General features: G+C 42.8%; 1 protein-coding gene across 1 annotated transcript in view; it reads left to right on the forward strand.

The window, feature by feature from the left end:
* The first annotated feature begins 6,696 nt into the window (after nt 1-6,696).
* si:ch211-246m6.5 (von Willebrand factor D and EGF domain-containing protein) overlaps nt 6,697-17,873 on the forward strand; it is a 387,263-nt gene continuing 376,086 nt past the window's right edge. Inside the window, exon 1 of the mRNA XM_039757371.1 lies at nt 6,697-7,162. Coding sequence (XP_039613305.1) covers nt 7,075-7,162 — 88 coding nt within the window. The 5' untranslated portion in view covers nt 6,697-7,074. The remainder of the gene's footprint in view (nt 7,163-17,873) is intronic.

The following is a 17,873-nucleotide window of genomic DNA, read 5'->3' on the forward strand; positions in this document are numbered from 1 at the left end:
AAAGGTAGCAATTCTTTTCACGAACTCTCTATGCAGCGTGTCCTGTTTTTTTCACTGTCTATCCATTTTTCCAACTGCAGGATGGCAAATATGGCAGTTTTTCCTGACAGCATTTCCCACAAGGCAGAAACCCCACCTTGGATGGTGGATGTCAGTCCAACATAGGGTAAAATCAGTCATCCTTGGCCAATTTATAGTAAACAACTAACCTAACATTGTTGTTTTTGGGATAAATGAGGAAAACATGCATACCTGGAGAAAAACAAAGATGTTAAAAACGCATACTGTTAATAGCTGCTTGTAATGGATGCCTAGTAGCTTTTATTAGTCTATAAATATTTAATTAGGTATCATATTAACGATAATAAATCACTACTGAACTATATCTCTGTCATTTTTCAATGTTTTATATGATCTTAAAAGGTATTACGTTTTACAACATGCAGACTTCTAATAGATACCTAAACTGAAGTGTTAACAAATATTTCACATAGACATATAAGCACTTCATGCTTATTAGATTTGTTTGCTGGTTAAATCTACAATGCAGTTAGAAACCATTCAAACCCCTTCATTTTATGCACATGTTGTTGTGTTGCAGATTAATTATAAATAGATAAACTTGCAATTTTTATCCAGCAATCTACTGTGAAACCTGGCCCGGACACAGACAGACGGACAGCATGTTTTGCACCCAACACACTTTATTTACACTATTTACAAGTTTAGTGCACTCACGCAACCCCAGTGCCTCTGCACCGATTTCCCCAAAGTCCAGGGCCCACAGTTCTGTGCCTTGCTTCCTGGCCGCCTCCTGTCCTTGCTCTCCAGCTCAGTCCGCTTCCTCCCGACTTCCACCAATGACTGGAGGGAGGCGGCCCCTTAAATAATGCCCCGGATGAGCCCCAGGTGTTTCCGTCCTTAGCCACGCCAAGCGTGGTGGAAGTATCGGCCGCCTTCCTGGCAGCTCTCCGGTGCCACACAAAGCCTTCCCCGCACTTCCTGGTGTGGCGGAAGTGCCGGGCTCCCGGGATAATTAGGCACCGGGGCGCCGCCTGGCGGTGGCCACGGGTCCCTACAGGGCTGGGCTTCAAAGCCCTGTACCCGAGGCCCCTGCCTAACCAGGACGGACGCCCCACTCTGTCTGGAGGAGGCACTCGCCTCCTCCGTCCTCCAAGCGCCCCGCCGGGCTCCCGCCCGACCGGCAACCGCGGGATAAACCGCATCGGGCGCCGCCTGGCGGTGACCACGGGCCCCTACAGGGAAGGGCTTCCATGCCCTCAACCCGTGGCCCCCAACAGAACCAGGACGGACGCCCCCTCGCGGTCTGGAGGAGGCACAAGCCCTCCTCACGCCCTCCGGGCTGGAGCCCGCCGGGGCCACAGTGCCCCACCGCTAGCGAGGACACGTGGGTCCAACGGCACAACCCGAAGGGCAGCACGCCCCCAGCGAGGGTCCTACTATGTCCCCAGGGTCCAACACGGCACCCTGGGACATCTGTCTTCGCACCCTCGCCGCGCAAACGCCCCTGTGGTCTGTGCCGCCTCGCCCTGCTGTTCCCCAGCGGGTCACTGTAGGCCTCCCGGCGTGGAGCATTCCGCGAGCGCCCGCTCCAGGCGGGCAGGTCCCGCTGACGCCGGCCTCAGCGCCGCCGGGCTTCGGGCCTGTAAAATAAAGGAACAGAGGGCCAGAAGCACAGCCAGGACACTCACCCGGCGCCCGCCGGTCTCCGTATCGACCGTGCTCCTGCCCCCCTCCGACAGCCCCCAACTTGCCTGCTGAAGTCCTCCGCCGCAGGTTCCATGCCCGTCCGCTCGTCGGCCTCGGCACCGCTCTCGCAGGCAGCTCGCCCAGCCGCCCAGGAGATCTCCTCTGTCCATCCAGAGGACGGCCCTTCTCCGGACGCGCGCACCCAGCGCCGCGTCCTCTCCTATCGGAGGAACCGGCATTCACCCTTCGGTTCCTCCTTCTTTTCTTGGACGCGCTGACGGTCTGGGTCTGAGCACAGCAAAAGCTCAAATCCAGCCCCGCTCTGCCCAGGCAGAGCGACAGGAGACAGCTGCAGGCTTGAAGCGCAGGGCGCTAGGACCCAGGGCACTCAGCAGCCCCGATCCTACCAGCCCTTGCGTGTTCGAGCTCCTCGCCTCGCTAGCTGTCTGCCCCGCCGCATCCGCTGTTGGGAGGTCGCCTACTCGGAGCCGGTCGTCCCGTAATCGGTCACGGCCATGTTCGGCGAACCCCCTTGCTCTACGGAACGGCAACACTCACCACTCCCGCCGTGTTCTGCCTGCCTCGGTTCCAGCGCCGCCAATCCTCCGCCTCCCTCGGTGTCTTTCTCGACGCGACCGCCATCTCCATCAGCTGCTCACACTGAGCGGCGAGAACACGTAGCAGCTCCTCTAAGGACGGCTTGGCGGGCGGAGGGACTCCTCCGCCACACGCCGAGCCGCTGGTGGAGAGAGAGACAGACGTCGGTGGGCTTACCTGTCCATCAGCTCCACGCGACGCCTGCCTCCTCTGGGCCATTCCCTCTGGCCCAATCGGGTCTCGGTTTGGCACGAGACTGGCATTCCTTGGACCCGCCTCTATCCAATCATCGGCGGGCACGCAAGACACACCGCCAATCCCGTGCCTGTCAGCGGCGGGACATCCGCCCGCGCCATCTTGCCTTCCCTGCTCCGAGTGCGGAGACGCGCCTCTTCGCCGCGTTGTGGCTGCGGCGATTCCTCGAGCCGCAGCGACTCCGTTTCCGCAGCCTTCTTTGCTGCCGCCATCGCCGCTGCCGACAGCCCGTGGCCCGCGTGCTCCTGCCACGGACGCGATCCGCCCGCCCTCCCTGTAAGAATAGAGGTAAGACCGACCCGGCGGGCCGGCGATTGCAGGGCAGGGCACTTACCTCCCGGATCCCGCCATGCCGAGGCCCCGCCGGTGTGGCCTTCTGTGCTGCCACGCCGCCTGGCTGTCCGTCTCGACAGCGCGACTGAGCCCGCTGCGCCCGGCGATGTCCGGTTCTCCTCCGCACTGGGAAAGCCATTCCGCTGTCCGGAGGCGGTTTCTGGGCGAACGCTCCGCTGGGTCAGGTAATGGCCGCTCCGCTGCCAGTGTGTGGGTCCGCTGCTGCGCCGGGCCGTTCACAGAAATATTTTGTTTTAACAATACAGGTCCCCGCCTTGAACCAGGCGGAGTATCCTGCCGACTATGCCACTGTGAAACCTGGCCCGGACACAGACAGACGGACAGCATGTTTTGCACCCAACACACTTTATTTACACTATTTACAAGTTTAGTGCACTCACGCAACCCCAGTGCCTCTGCACCGATTTCCCCAAAGTCCAGGGCCCACAGTTCTGTGCCTTGCTTCCTGGCCGCCTCCTGTCCTTGCTCTCCAGCTCAGTCCGCTTCCTCCCGACTTCCACCAATGACTGGAGGGAGGCGCCTAAATAATGCCCGGATGAGCCCCAGGTGTTTCCGTCCTAGCCCGCCCAAGCGTGGCGGAAGTATCGGCCGCCTTCCTGGCAGCTCTCCGGTGCCACACAAAGTCTTCCCCGCACTTCCTGGTGTGGCGGAAGTGCCGGCTCCCGGGATAATTAGGCACCGGGGCGCCGCCTGGCGGTGGCCACGGGTCCCTACAGGGCTGGGCTTCAAAGCCCTGTACCCGAGGCCCCTGCCTAACCAGGACGGACGCCCCACTCTGTCTGGAGGAGGCACTCGCCTCCTCCGGTCCTCCAGCGCCCCGCCGGGCTCCCGCCCCGACCGGCAACCGCACGGGATAAACCGGCATCGGGGCGCCGCCTGGCGGTGACCACGGGCCCCTACAGGGAAGGGCTTCCATGCCCTCAACCCGTGGCCCCAACAGAACCAGGACGGACGCCTCGGGTCTGGAGGAGGCACAAGCCCTCCTCACGTCCTCCTGGGCGTCCCGGCCGGGCTCCATCCCCGGCCGGGGCCACACTACATTCAAATGTCAATAATGAAAAAGTGAAAACAAAAAGGTTTGCAAATATACTAAATGTATTAAAAACCAAAGCCTGAAATCTCTCATTGACATAAGTACTCAAACACTTTGCTGCGACACTCTAAATTATGGTCAGGTGCATCCCGGTTGCTTTAATTCTCCTTGAGATGTGTCTAAAACTTGAATGGAGTCCACCAGTGTCTAAATGTATTGCTTGGACCATTTAGAAAGGCATACAGTCCCACAATTTACACTGCACGACAAGATAAAAACCAAGCGATGAAGTCAAAGATGCTCTCGGTAGAACCACATTTTGGTGAGACATAGATTAAGGCGAGGGTATAAAAGAGCTTCTAAAGCTTTGAGTGTTTCCAGGAACACAGCCACCTAAATAATTCTGAAATAGCAGACATTGGGAACCACGAGGACTCTTCCAGACAAGCTGAGTAATCGGACACAAAGGACCTTGGACAGGGAGGTGACCAAGAACCCAATGGTCACTATAACAGACCTTCACAAATCCCCTGCTGAGATGAAAGTACCTGTTGGAATGATGATCATCTCAGCAGCACACCATCGATCAGACGTTTATGGTACAGTCGCTAGATGTAACAGGCATATGACAGCCTCCTAAATGTATGCTAACGACATTCAAAGGACTCTGAGAACATAAGAAAAAGGTTCAATTGGTCTGACGAGTCAAAGACTAACATTTCTCTGGGGGGAATTCCAAGCACTATGTCTGGCAAAGATCAGGTGTTGGTAGCTAATACTATTCCTACAGTGAACCGTGGTGGTGGTAGCATCATGCTGTGGGGGTGACACTCAGTGGCAGGGACAGGTGAGACTGTTCAGAATTGAGGGAAGGATGAATGCAGCCAAATACAGGATTGTTTTTAAAGAAAAGCTGCTCCAGAGTGTATGTGATCTCAGACTGGGGAGATGGTTCAGCTTTCTGCACAACAATGACCCGAAGCATGCAGCTAAGACAATGCTAGAGGGACAAGTCTCTGACTGTAACTAAGTGGCTCAGTCAACACCCAGACTCAAACCCCACAGAGAGACCTGACAATGGCAGTTTACTGATGCTTCCCATCCACTCTAATGGAGCTTCAGAGTATTTGTCTGGAATAATGGGATAAATGGCTCAAATCCAGATGTGCAAAGCTTGTAGAATCTTACCCAAAAGACTTAATTGCTGCCAAGGGGGCTTCTACAAAGTACTGAATTAAGGGTCTGAAAACTTCTATACTTTACAATTTCAGGTGTTGATTTTTAATTAATTTGCAAACCTTTGTGAAAAATGTGTTCTCAATGTGTCATTATGGAATTATTAACTGTAGACTGATGAGCAAAAATGGCACATTTACATTCTATAATAAAATCTGCAGAAAGTTAAGAGGTCTGAATATTTTCTGTACTTTTATCACTAATCCCTTGTTTTCTAAGCATGCTTTTCCAGTATACAGTCACAGATAAATAGAGTCACAATGAATCAGTCCTGGATGGGATGCCAGCTTATCCCATGGTACACTCATCATGCACACACCTATATCCAATTGCACCAGGCCAGTTTGCCCCAGTTTGTAGGTGCCATGAAAGATAACCCATGAGAACACAGAAAGCATGCAAATTCCATAGAAGACATATAGGAAGTAAACTGTTGTTCAAAAATTTGCCATGTCATTTTAACTTCATATACATGTGATTTCTCCTGGTAGTCATATTGTCTTCAACACGTATGCAATGCATGCTAAAGTAGGTTAACTAGAGGCAACTGACTTGGTGTAATGATGATGGACTGGGATCCCATTTTAGCTCTGTCTGCATGGGTTTCTTTACTAATACTCTAAATGTCAACCCACATTTAAAAGACACGTATGTGGTTGTTTGTTAAATAAGGATGCAATAACTACAAGGCAGCAGCGCTAAACACTGTGCCACCACGCTGCACAACTGCAGCATAATGTATCCAAGCTAAAGCTAACACAACTCTTATATTATTCATTTTGTATCCTTTACTGTGCTTTGCATTGGTCTGTCGAGTTAAAAAATATATACAGATTGTGTATGAAGCATATTTTTTTAAGCTGTATTTTCAGCCTTTCATTTGTCACATTCTAAATGTTAATTTTTGTTGTTGCAATCAGAGACAAAATGAAATAAGACAAATTTTACATTGAGAAATGTAAAAGTAAAATAAATACAAATCTAATGAGAGCGCCCAATGCATGTTTAATTTTGTATTGCTCTTTTAAAGGTCAAGTGTGAAAAGCAAATTACATAGGCTCCTTAAAGCATGGAAATGACTGTTTATTGGATCGATGACAAGAAGAGTGGTTTACACAAGGATTAAACGATTTCTGTATTTCAAAACGTATCTGCAAATCATTCATCATTCTGATTTTTTTTTTTTTTTTTGCATGCAGCCAAGAATCAATTTAAAACTCTCTTGTATGTGTTTGGTGAAACTATGGACCATTATATCCAGAAAAAAGGTTTAATGTATATCAAAGGGAAAAGGGGGCTAACTCATCTTTACGGTTGTTTTATCAGAAATTAAAAACAGATGGCGACAAACTGTCACGCTCTTTTGCTGTAGGATAAAACAAATCTTCATGTTCTGCGTACAGAAGGTATACGGTAGCAAAGCATAATTTCTTCAACCCGTTCTGCCGAAATCGTTAATTGTATTTAAGAGTTTATAATATACAGGGGATGTACAGAAATCATCCCGCTGACTGGATACCGAGAACATGAAAAATGACAGTCGAATCTTTAGGTGATGTGAACTTCGAACTTCTGCACGCGCGATCCTCTCTCATTGCACTACTAGTGTCCCCCCCAGACCCACCTTCTTCGGGATTTCTTTTGACTTTGTGCCTTTCACCCGTATGACTCTTTCCTGTATCTCGGACAAAGAGGTCGGACAAAGAGTCGCTAATTTCCCAAAGCGCCGTTAACAAGAGTGCGCTTGCATAAAGTCCGACACGGGACAGCCTTCTAGTGGCACGTTTCTTCTTAACTTACACATGGGGATCGCTGTCTTTTTCATTTCTACTTAAAGAGCCGGACGAGAAAGAAAATTAAACAGTTGTTCCGAAAAAATAAATTGCACCATGGATCACTTAGCTAATTGTGCTTCGCATCTCACAGCGTTTTCTTTACTTTGGATATCAGTGATGAATTTTTGCGCTTCACAACTAGGTAAGATGAAGTTCGGCGCAGTGTCTTTTCCTTTTCTTCTATAAAGCATTATTGTTATATACCTTCAGTAATTAGGTAATATTATACGGAGTGTGAAACAAAATGTGTGCACCTTCTAAAGTGTAAAAAACTTTATTTGTGTCAAAAGCTGCAGAACAAACCAGAACATAGTGCAGGCTCTTTTGTAAATTAATGTAAAGGATTAATTTGTTATGGCGATGCAATTTAATCCTCAGGGAGAGGACCGATTTTCTGATTAAGTTCAATGTTTATAGGCCGCGTATCGTCTTGTAATTCGATCAGAGCATGGTGTATTTAATATCAGTTATTTTTCTTATGTTGCCTGTCAGTGTTTGTCATATAACAGAGCACTCTGCGGAGCAAATGAAGTTTCTGTCAGGGGCTTTTACAAGGTTTTTAAAGTTTATCTGAAACACTGACATTTTATTGCATTACTTGTGTTACCTTGTGGCTTTTAATTGTGTTCTCCTATAGTTTACAAAGTACTTTGTAGTGGTTGCACAGTTAAAGTTGATATGTACTGTATTGTTTGATTTAGAGACTGAAACTCTAAGCAGCGAGTTTCAAAACATGGATACATGGAAACATAATGCATACACAGCCATTCATGTTGTAATTTACTCATGTAGATCTGACTGAAAGAAGCAACATGTCTTGGTCTGAGCACCAGTCCTTCACAGGACACACATACACACACACACACACAGAGTGACACACAAAGGGTCAGAGGGGACTGGGCAGTCTAATGGTCTGAAATCCCTACAGATTTTATTTCTTTCTCCAGCCGTCTGGAGTTTTTTTTTTTTGTTTGTTTGTTTTTTCTGTCTACCCTGGCCATTGGACCTTACTCTTATTCTATTTTGATTAATGTTGACTTATTTTATTTTCTTACTGTGTCTTTTATTTTTCTATTCTTTATTATGTAAAGCACTTTGAGCTACTTTTTGTATGAAAATGTGCTATATAAATAAATGTTGTTGTTGTTGTTACAACAGTCAGTTAGATTAACAGACATATATAAAATAATACATCACTTCAAAAAATCTGAAGAAGAAAATACTAAATATTACAACATCTGTATTGTCTATACACAATCAAAGGGATTAGTTATAAAATTGATATTTTGGAGATTCTGCCATTGCGTTGATGTTGTTTTTTTGTGAATTATTGATTTTCATGGTAAAACCATGAAGCCTATCGACTAAGAATAAGAAAAAAGTTCTCAGATCTGTACGTGTGGGTGTGCTTGTCCTTCACTTCATAAACTCACAATTAAAGTATAGTTTAAACCAATGTATTTTATAGTGCTCACACGATACAGAACATGTGAAATGCAAGTGAAACACAGATACTTTTATACTGAATATGAAGTCAAAGTCACAAAATGCAAAGGAGTAACTTATAATTCCGAATGTAATATATAGTTTAAATTGCAATGGTATTCCATATTTCCAAACCAAAATATATAATTAGGCACCGTTTTTCATTAGCAAGTGTTTTTTATTATCTATATAGTTTTTTTATGCAGCTGATATAACCCCGTGTTCCATATTGGCAGACATAGATGACTTTTTAAATCTATATTAAATTATTTCGCTAGGCTGTTTCTGACTTAAGGGTTATGTATTATACAATTATAGTTTTTGAAAGTGAAACGCATTCTCTGTACATTATTAGTATATGACTTTATGAAAGAATGAGTGTCTAGATGTAAAGTAGTACTTTGAGCTTATTTACTGCAGTTTACAGTACTGTACTATTGTACTGTTCCTATCTTTAAAGGACTGGCCTATTTTTTCATGGAAAGAACTCTGCATTTCAATATACCATATATACTCGCGTATAAGTTGGGTCTTAAAACCCAAAAAATCAATCATAAAATCGGACTTGACTTGTATGCCCGTTCAAAAATGTGACACTTAAATTTTATTTTTTTACATCTTCTTGCTTCCTCCAATCTCATACCAGTTTCTCAGACACATCGAATTTTGTTACATCAATGCAGTTACCAATTTATTTCGCCACCTCAATGACTTTTAATTTAAAACCAGCTTCATATTTTCTTCTGATCGAATGCTCCATCTTAAATAAGGGATGCTTCTTATGATAAAATGTGTATGAGGGTGTGAGGTACAAAAAAACACAAAACAGTCCAAACGTCGCTTCGGAATATTTCAGATATTACTGTGTGGTCACGTAGTCACAATACATGGAAAAAAAAAGGCAGTGTGCTTCGTGGTTACTCAGGTGGGTGTTAGCACAGTGGTTCTCAAACTGTGGGGCGGGCCCCCCTAGGGGGGTGCGAAGTAACAAAAAGGGGGTCGCAAAGATGTTTAAAAAAGAAAACAAGAATTCAAAATATGAAAGATACATCTATTGAAACCAAAAACAAATTAACTTAAACTACATTCTGATTACTAAAAAAATAAATATAGAGTTAGATAAATGTCGATAAAAGTTAAGTAGGTATAATAAAATATGCATCTATGATATATCATTAAGTAAAAAAGAACAAATTGGTATTAGTGGGCTGCTTTCAAAAAAATGATAGGGGGGCGCGATTAAAACTGTTATGAAAACTCGGGTCGCAAATACTTTAAAGTTGAGAAACGCTGTGTTAGCATATCATAATCTCTTATGAGTTTTCCGCATTCGACTTATACAACCGACATTATAAAATACCGGAAATTATACGGTAAAATCAAGTCCCGACTTATCCGCGGGTGAACTTAAACGCAAGTATATACAGTATATAATATGGTACCTTATACATTTTATTTCATCATGTATCTTATCTTCTGTAACATTCCTGGTGAGAGGCCCAACTCCAGGATGTTGCCTCCTGTTGCTCTTAAAGAATTGTCTGGTGCCATGAGAACCACTGGGAGATATCATCTTTCCCAATGCACTCCTGGTCTTTTTACTTTCTTGTATACGAAGTACAGGGAAAGTACTGTAATCGTCCAAATATTCGATGTCGTGATTTTGATGAATCTCGACGTTTTAGATCTCCCTGACTTCCTTGTATACAAAGCATAGGGAAAGAATTGGAATCTTCCAAAAATTCAATTTCAAGATTTTGATGAATCAGATCTCCCGGAGTCAGAAAATACCATTTTTGGAATTATGTCTGTGTGTCTGTGTGTGTATGTAAACACAATAACTTGAGTATGATTTCAGTTAGGTCCACCAAATTTTTCATACAAATCTTAGGTACAAGATATAGATTTCTATCGACTTTTGGTCTATTTCTGATAACTGGAAGTGGTACTTTACCTTTTATTCATGCAGATGCAGAGTCTGATTTATTCAACTTTACTTTTATAATAATTGTTTAATGTATTATTAATTTGATTTGATTTGTTGTTGATGATTCTTCAATGGATAATATATGAATATAATCATTGTCTTGCAGTTTACTCCTCAAATATCCATCCCCAAATCTAAGTATACAAGAAAGTCTAGGGGAGACCACTCCCAATTTTTTGAGTGGGCATTGCCCAGCACAATTCTCCTGCTGGGGTGCCTAGTGATCATCAACATCAGCTGCCCAAACCACCTGAAAGGGCTGCTTTCAATCTAGAGAACCAACAGCTCTCCTCTAAGGTCTGGCACGATTATCACACTCATTGCTTTTTCAGGGAGGATACTACGTACAGCTCTTGACCATAGGGGATGATGACAATGTAGATTGGTAAAACACTTGCACATGCACCAGTCTTCTGCTCAATCTCATAGTCTCTTCCTCCTCTTTCCGCTGACAGGAGGCCACATACAGTACTTCATGGACGTAAGCATGACATGGGAAGCAGAGGTTCTGATGTTCATGCCCTCCACACACTTGACTGTTAACTGCTCTATTAAACACAAGAATAAAGGTGCAAAATACAGAGAATTCCTGGAAAGCCTGGGACCCCTTAATTAAGCCTGTGGATCCCCAGAAGGCCTGAAAATCAAAATTGTAGAGGGACTCTAAAAGACATTTTAAAAATGTGTTTTAATGTTGAAAGTCACTTTCTGCCCATTGCTGAATTAAAAAATATGATATAGTAAAGCACAGAAAGCTCTTAACAGGCATAACTGGGAAGCAGAGATTTGTGAGTGCTTCACAGGCAGGATAAGACTAAATGATTGAGTGGCAGGAGCCCATCTGATAAGTATGGACAGCATGTTCTTTAAATAAGGAGGACTCAAGAAAGATGACAAAGACTTTCAAAACAGGTAAATAAACTGGAATCTTAAAAGTAGTGCTTGCCTTTTTAGGACATCGCCTCAACGATGAAGAAGACGGTGATACCGATTGCTCTCATTGTAATACAAACAGTGTTCTGACTGGAAACAGCATGTGGGTAGTCACAGTTCATATTAGTTTTGTTGCTTCTCAAGGCCTTTAAAAAGAAACATACTTTAGAAGAAAAATTAGAAATAATTCATCACTTTCAGTAGGCCCTTAGGAAAAGTACTGCTGTTTAGTGTTGCTCAATAAACAAACCTATTTTTAGGATGCAGCTGTCACAGTGCTACTGAGAGGACATCCATTTCCAGCAGTCAGTTGTGTGCAGGACCTGATGGTAGGAGGCATTATGCAGGCACATTGTTGCTGGTATGAAAGAGCCCCAGTAAGGTTTCTTAACACACTTCTGCTGAATAATTCTTTGGCTGACAGTACCCAGTGTTAGTGTGTCGGGGAGAGGATGTGCAACATTGTTCATAATGACACTCATTTTTTTTTAATTCTCTTCTGTGCTACAACCTCCAGGAGGCCCAGGGTGTATTCCATAACTGAGTCTGTCCTTTTAATTCATTTGTTGATTCGGTTGGCCTATTATTAAGTGATGTTACTGGCCCAGCACAACACAGTGTAGAAAATTGCGTAGTGATGTAGAAGATGTGCAGGGTGTCATTACCCACTGTAAAAGGCGCTATATAGCGCCCGACCTGGCACAGACTTACACAGAGGCACCTGTAAAACAAACAGGCTTTTATTAGTTTTCTTCAGCCGTGGGGCACGTCTTCCACCGTGTCCTACAGGCCCAACACAGTCCCAAAAGCACAAAACACAGCTCAAACAACCCTTCCTGGCACCACCACTCCTCCCAGGCAACCTCGTCTTCTTCCTCCCGATTCTGGCCTCAAATGAAGGAAGGCTGGCCCGTTTTATAGCCCACCCGGAAGTGTTCCAGGTGCTTGACCAGCTGGTCCTGATTGCACCTCCGGGTGGGGCTGATAAATCATCAATCTGGGTTGTTGGCTCTCGGCCGCACCCCGTAGCGGACACCCCATCTCTCAACCAGGCTGTGGAGGACTCCGTGTCCCATGGAGCGACGTGGGAGAATGGGAAATGAACAACAGCCAGGGAGGCTGTCCCCAAGCGTCCCGGGCGAGGTATTGAGCTGTCCATGGTGGCTCCCCCCGGAACATATGCAGCAGGGGCATCCTGGCCGGGCATGGGACCCGGCTGTCCATCACACCACATTAAAGAAATGATTGATCAATGCCCACTTTAGAGAGAATTGGCACTAAGGGAACAGATTAGTGTGGAGCTGAAGGAGTTTGTAACACACAGCATGTAAGTGCAAATGTGTCATGAAAAGTGTTTCTGAAGTGCAAGTGCAGTGTGTGTATCTGTGTATGATGTGATTCATCTACTTACGACAGGCATATCCATAGTTATCCAAAGCACCAGAGTAAGATTACAATATTCAACTAAATAATGGAGTGTCTTAGCACTTTATGAATATCAAGTGGGATTTTGCATGCTGACTGTAATTAACAGTCAGAAGATTCCAGAAGAACTAGATCATCAAAAATACAATCCTTAGGTCCCTACACTAGAAAGTCTTGGAAGTTTTGGGTGTGCTGGAATATGTTATCTATGAAAGGAAAAGTAGAAAAGGCCAGACCCACCCTTAGCGGAATCCAATGTGTATTTTAAACACAAGTAAATCTCACTTGACACAAAGGTATAGCACATGAATTGGCAGACAGCAGTGGTCTCTGAAACTCCATCCATTCATGCACCTTGCCCAAGATATCCTGATAAAATTTATCATAAACCATCTCCACATCCACTTATGCAGACAGTGTTTTCATACTGACACATCTATCATATAAAGTACTGTACCTGTGAAAGGCCAAAGATGTGGTCCACAGTTAACATAGCTTGTATTAAAACCAAATTGCTCTTTCTGAATCTCAGGATACTTGAATAAGAAAAGTAACTACACACGTCAGAATTAATATCAAGGTTCTATTGCTGAATCCTGGCATATGCACATATGTAAGGAAGATGTATTCACAAAAGTATGGATGTGTAACTCATATAGTTTAGTGGCAAGGATCGGTATGCACTGCTGAGTCCATCTGAAGCTAGGTTACATTGTAATTTGTTGCATTTCTTTTCATGACTTACATGGATGCGCACACACACACACACACACACACGTGCATGCTGAACACAGAAACAGCAAACTTATCATTTACAGAACCAGCATACTTCCCATTTAAATGCCCTCATCATTACCATACTGCTTCTCTGTGTGGCATAACCTGAGAAAAAAATCTTCCTGCCTACTACTTTTATCAAGAACTTGAGGAATTAAACTAATTGAGTAAATAAATGTAGAATTGTACAATATAATGTAATAATGAGAGATACCCTCTCAACCCAGGCTCCTTCTTCTGGCTAGAAAATGTTTTCCCCAAACTCTCCACTCAATTCTTGATCCATTGTTAATTCTGCTTGGTAACAACATTAAATCCCCTGTATGGGTTACTTCTAGGAAAAAAATGGAAATCACTTTACAAGTCAGAGGAGAACCAGATTTTCCATAGGGACATTGTGATTGATTTTCCTCTAGCATCCTCTGGTGTCTCTTCCTCTGAGTCTTCAGAAGCCCTTTCAGTGTTGAGATTACAGTCCAGCTTGGTAGCTTTTCATATTTGAATGAAAACAAAATAGTTAACCTATGCTTAGTTAGGTGCCATCAGTGCCTCCTAACTGTTGTCTTGAAGAGCATTCGCCTTTTGTTCGATTTCTCTCTTAAACAACTACTTCAGTTAGTTGTGGCTTTGACATATCAAAGCAATATGGCCTCATTCTCTTGGTGAAGAAAAGGTCAGACATTCCTGAGTCACCCGCTCTCCAGAGTCATGGGTGGGCACTGCAGGCTTCAAACCAGGCTATAGCTTCTTCATTCAAGGCCTGTTACCCCTAAGGTGGATTATTGACACATAGAGGGTCTAAAGATTTAGTCTCCTCAAATTACCAGCATTTATGTCCCCTACTACTGCCAGTGTGGTAACCTTTTTTAATCTGTTTGACATGCCCTCAAATCATAATATCCCAGTGGTGCTCTTATTCATTCAGCTAGTAAGAAATAGTTACAGTAGAGTGAAATTACAGTGAAATAACAGGAGAAACTGTTTGATATAAACAATACATGCACATAATTATGACATGTTTTATGAAGCTGGCATAAATAATGTGTAATTCTTTTATTTGCAAAGAAAACAACATTCGTTTTAAATTGCCTTTGTGTTTTTATAATTGGAGTCTTAAAGATGTAGTACTTTTAAATTGCTATGTATTAAGGTACTTTTATTCTGAAAAAAATTAAAAATCATAAAACATATTTAACACACAACTGCAAATTACTTAGCAATTTACTCCATCCATCCATTATCCAACTCACTATAGCCTAACTACAGGGTCATGGGGGTCTGCTGGAGCCAATCCCAGCCTACACAGGGCGCAAGGCAGGAAACAAACCCTGGGCAGGGCGCCAGCCCACTGCAGAGCAATTTACTTTAATATACTATTGTGTACTAAGTAAATTATTTTTTAAAGGTAGGTAGGTCATTAAACACTTCTGTCTTCAGCCACCACAGTGTATGGGTTTCTTATCAGATCTGAATGTGTTTGATCTTTAGGAAATTAAGTTTTGATCTTTAAGAGCAAGCAATATAAGTTGACACAAGTATTTTATCAACTCAGATAACAAATCTGGAATTTCACAGCACTTCTAAATGAAAGAATAAATGAAATTCATTTACTTTGGCTTACAACACAATCCACAATGATATCAATAAACATCTTATCCTTACCTTATGCATTTTTGGTACAAGTCAACACAGTGTAGTATATATCCTTACTGTATGCACAAGCACAGTTACTGACACAAGTAGTAATTTGACTGTTTAATCTAACTAAATATAAGAAGTGGGGAAGCATTTTGTGTGCCATTTAAAGTGACAGGGCAGCTGATGACAGTGGTTAGCATTCCTGTTCACACTTCTTGGAAAGTGAACTGAAATTCCAGCTTGGATGCTGTCTACATGAAGTTTGCATGTTGCCTCCGTTTACTTTTGCCTGGTTGCTCATTTTTCTTTTCAAAAGATTTGCAGATTAGACTGATTGGCATTTGTCGGTTATCTTAGTGCGTGGGTTTGTAATATTCAGAGATCCTGTACTGATATAATACAGCTACTTCTTTCCCTATAACTGTCTTTAAGTGGGCCTGAAAATGAATGGATAAATGGGTGAATGTAGAGTCACAGGGTAGGACAAGTTTACAATAGTCAGTTAATGTTAATGTGGTAAGGGCCAAGCTGGGAGTGCACACTGCCCCAAGAATTTGCTGTATCTTATCTCCAGACTTAATTGTTTCTCATATATATATATATGTATATATATGTTTTTTACATACCTGCTGTGTTTCATACTTAGGTCTTGCTTATTTTGGACGGGTATAAAAGTTCCAAATTGAATTTTCAGACTGATTCAAATGTCAAACTCCTAAGCATTTAATTGTCCAAATCTATGCCTTCTCTTTTTTTTGTACATTTGTCCCAACTTTAAGTCTTCCTGTGTGAAGTCAGACATAGCAGTTTTACATTAATCTTGTAAGTATTTGGTATTGCTCTAGATGTATAAAGATGTGGTTTAGCATTTTTATCATGGTATCCTCAGCAGCTTGTGCTGAATATCTGGCATGCTGGTTTGGATCTGATACAGGGTATCTTCTGGGAGGAGGTGTTTTAACTTTGTCTGGTTAAAATACTCTTTTGATACTGAAATTAAAGCAAATGTATATCTATCATTTATCTTCTATATTTTGCTCTAATATTGCTGGACACTAATCACTAATCATTTTAAAAAGATCAGGAATAACTATTCTCTCTATTGACCATTAATCCAACGTGCAAAAAGTGTGCACTGGCTGAACTCTGCATTCTTATAAGGTCTCAGTGGTCTGTCACGTTCCTGACATTTTCCTTGTTTCACAAATTTAAATTGTGATCTAATAGCAATAACGTTTATTTCAGTATCTATAGCAACTGGAATATTTCTTTTGAGTCTAAAAATCAAGTCTTTGCTATCAAGTCTGTAAAACAAATTATTCACATTATTTGAAAAAAAAGTTAATCTTAAATATTAATATAGTGACCTTTGAATTTATAACCACTAATGTCTGTTATCTGTGGACAAATTTCTTTGCATTACTCTCAAATCATGATTCTAGCTTGTCTTTGGATGTTACCCTGTATTCCATAATATTGTCTTGCACTTATTCCTTCTGCTGAAATCACATTTTAAAACCGTCACCATTTTTCTGATATAAAAGATCTTTTAATTCAGTGGTCATTTACAATTTATTTCTTGATTACATTTTAATAGTTGAACTAAAGTTTTCTTTTTGCAATGTTGACATTGTTTCAGAAGCTGCAGTTCTTGATGGTCTGTATTATATCACAGATGGCATTCCAGTTGGTACATTTAAGGTAGTTCAATGGGGTCTCAGTCTCCTCAGCACACCAGCTTCTAACTTACACCTTTTTGTCACAGTAATGTCTGATAGGTTACTGTAAGGTTAATCGTATTTTTGTGTGAGCTTCCCAGACCTGGCAATACCCTCTAAGACATAAACACTCTCAATGTTATCATATCAGTCAATCAAGGCTGTGTTTGTATTGGTTGTAACTCTCGATATATTTATTAAAGTCAGGCAAATGGTCCTGCTTTGGGCAAAGATTAAAGTCTCCTTGATTAACTTGACAGCATCTAGGACTTCTAGATGTAAACAATCTGATTGTACATCCACAGAGGAAGAAGAGCTAAAATGCCAGATTGCCAGAAAGAAGAGCTAGCTATTCAGTTGGGTCACAGGATAGGTAAAGGCCATCCAAGCTTACCTACTACAAAAAGAAGATGGCAAAAAGGGATTTAGGAGATGGACAGTAACACTGAACCTGTCTAAGGTCAAAACCAAAAGATCAAAAGAACTAGACACCAACACAAAAAATGCTAGGCAATATGTGTAATCAATGACTAACTATCTGCTCTATATACAGTATATATAAAATCCTATGCCTAAAAGTGCAACGATTTTATGTGACGATTTTATTGTCACGCTTGAAATCAGGCTTATTTTAAAAACCTACATATATATGTTTGGTATCATTCTTTTCAGAATTTATCGAACTTTAATGTGATATTGTTAGATTTTCAGATTCCGTTTTTAAATTATACTCTAAAAAATATCAAGAACTCACATCCCATGAGACAAGACTTTGTGCCAAGAGATTTAACCATGCTTGTGGCTGGAAATGAAAGACAAAGAGTGGGGCAGCTGCTTTACAGGCTCTTAAATGTTCGAGATGCAGATCATGCAGCATGGCAGAAGCAACA

This window comes from Polypterus senegalus, chromosome 6 (assembly GCF_016835505.1).
Source record: "Polypterus senegalus isolate Bchr_013 chromosome 6, ASM1683550v1, whole genome shotgun sequence".
NCBI classification, from domain to species: domain Eukaryota; kingdom Metazoa; phylum Chordata; class Cladistia; order Polypteriformes; family Polypteridae; genus Polypterus; species Polypterus senegalus.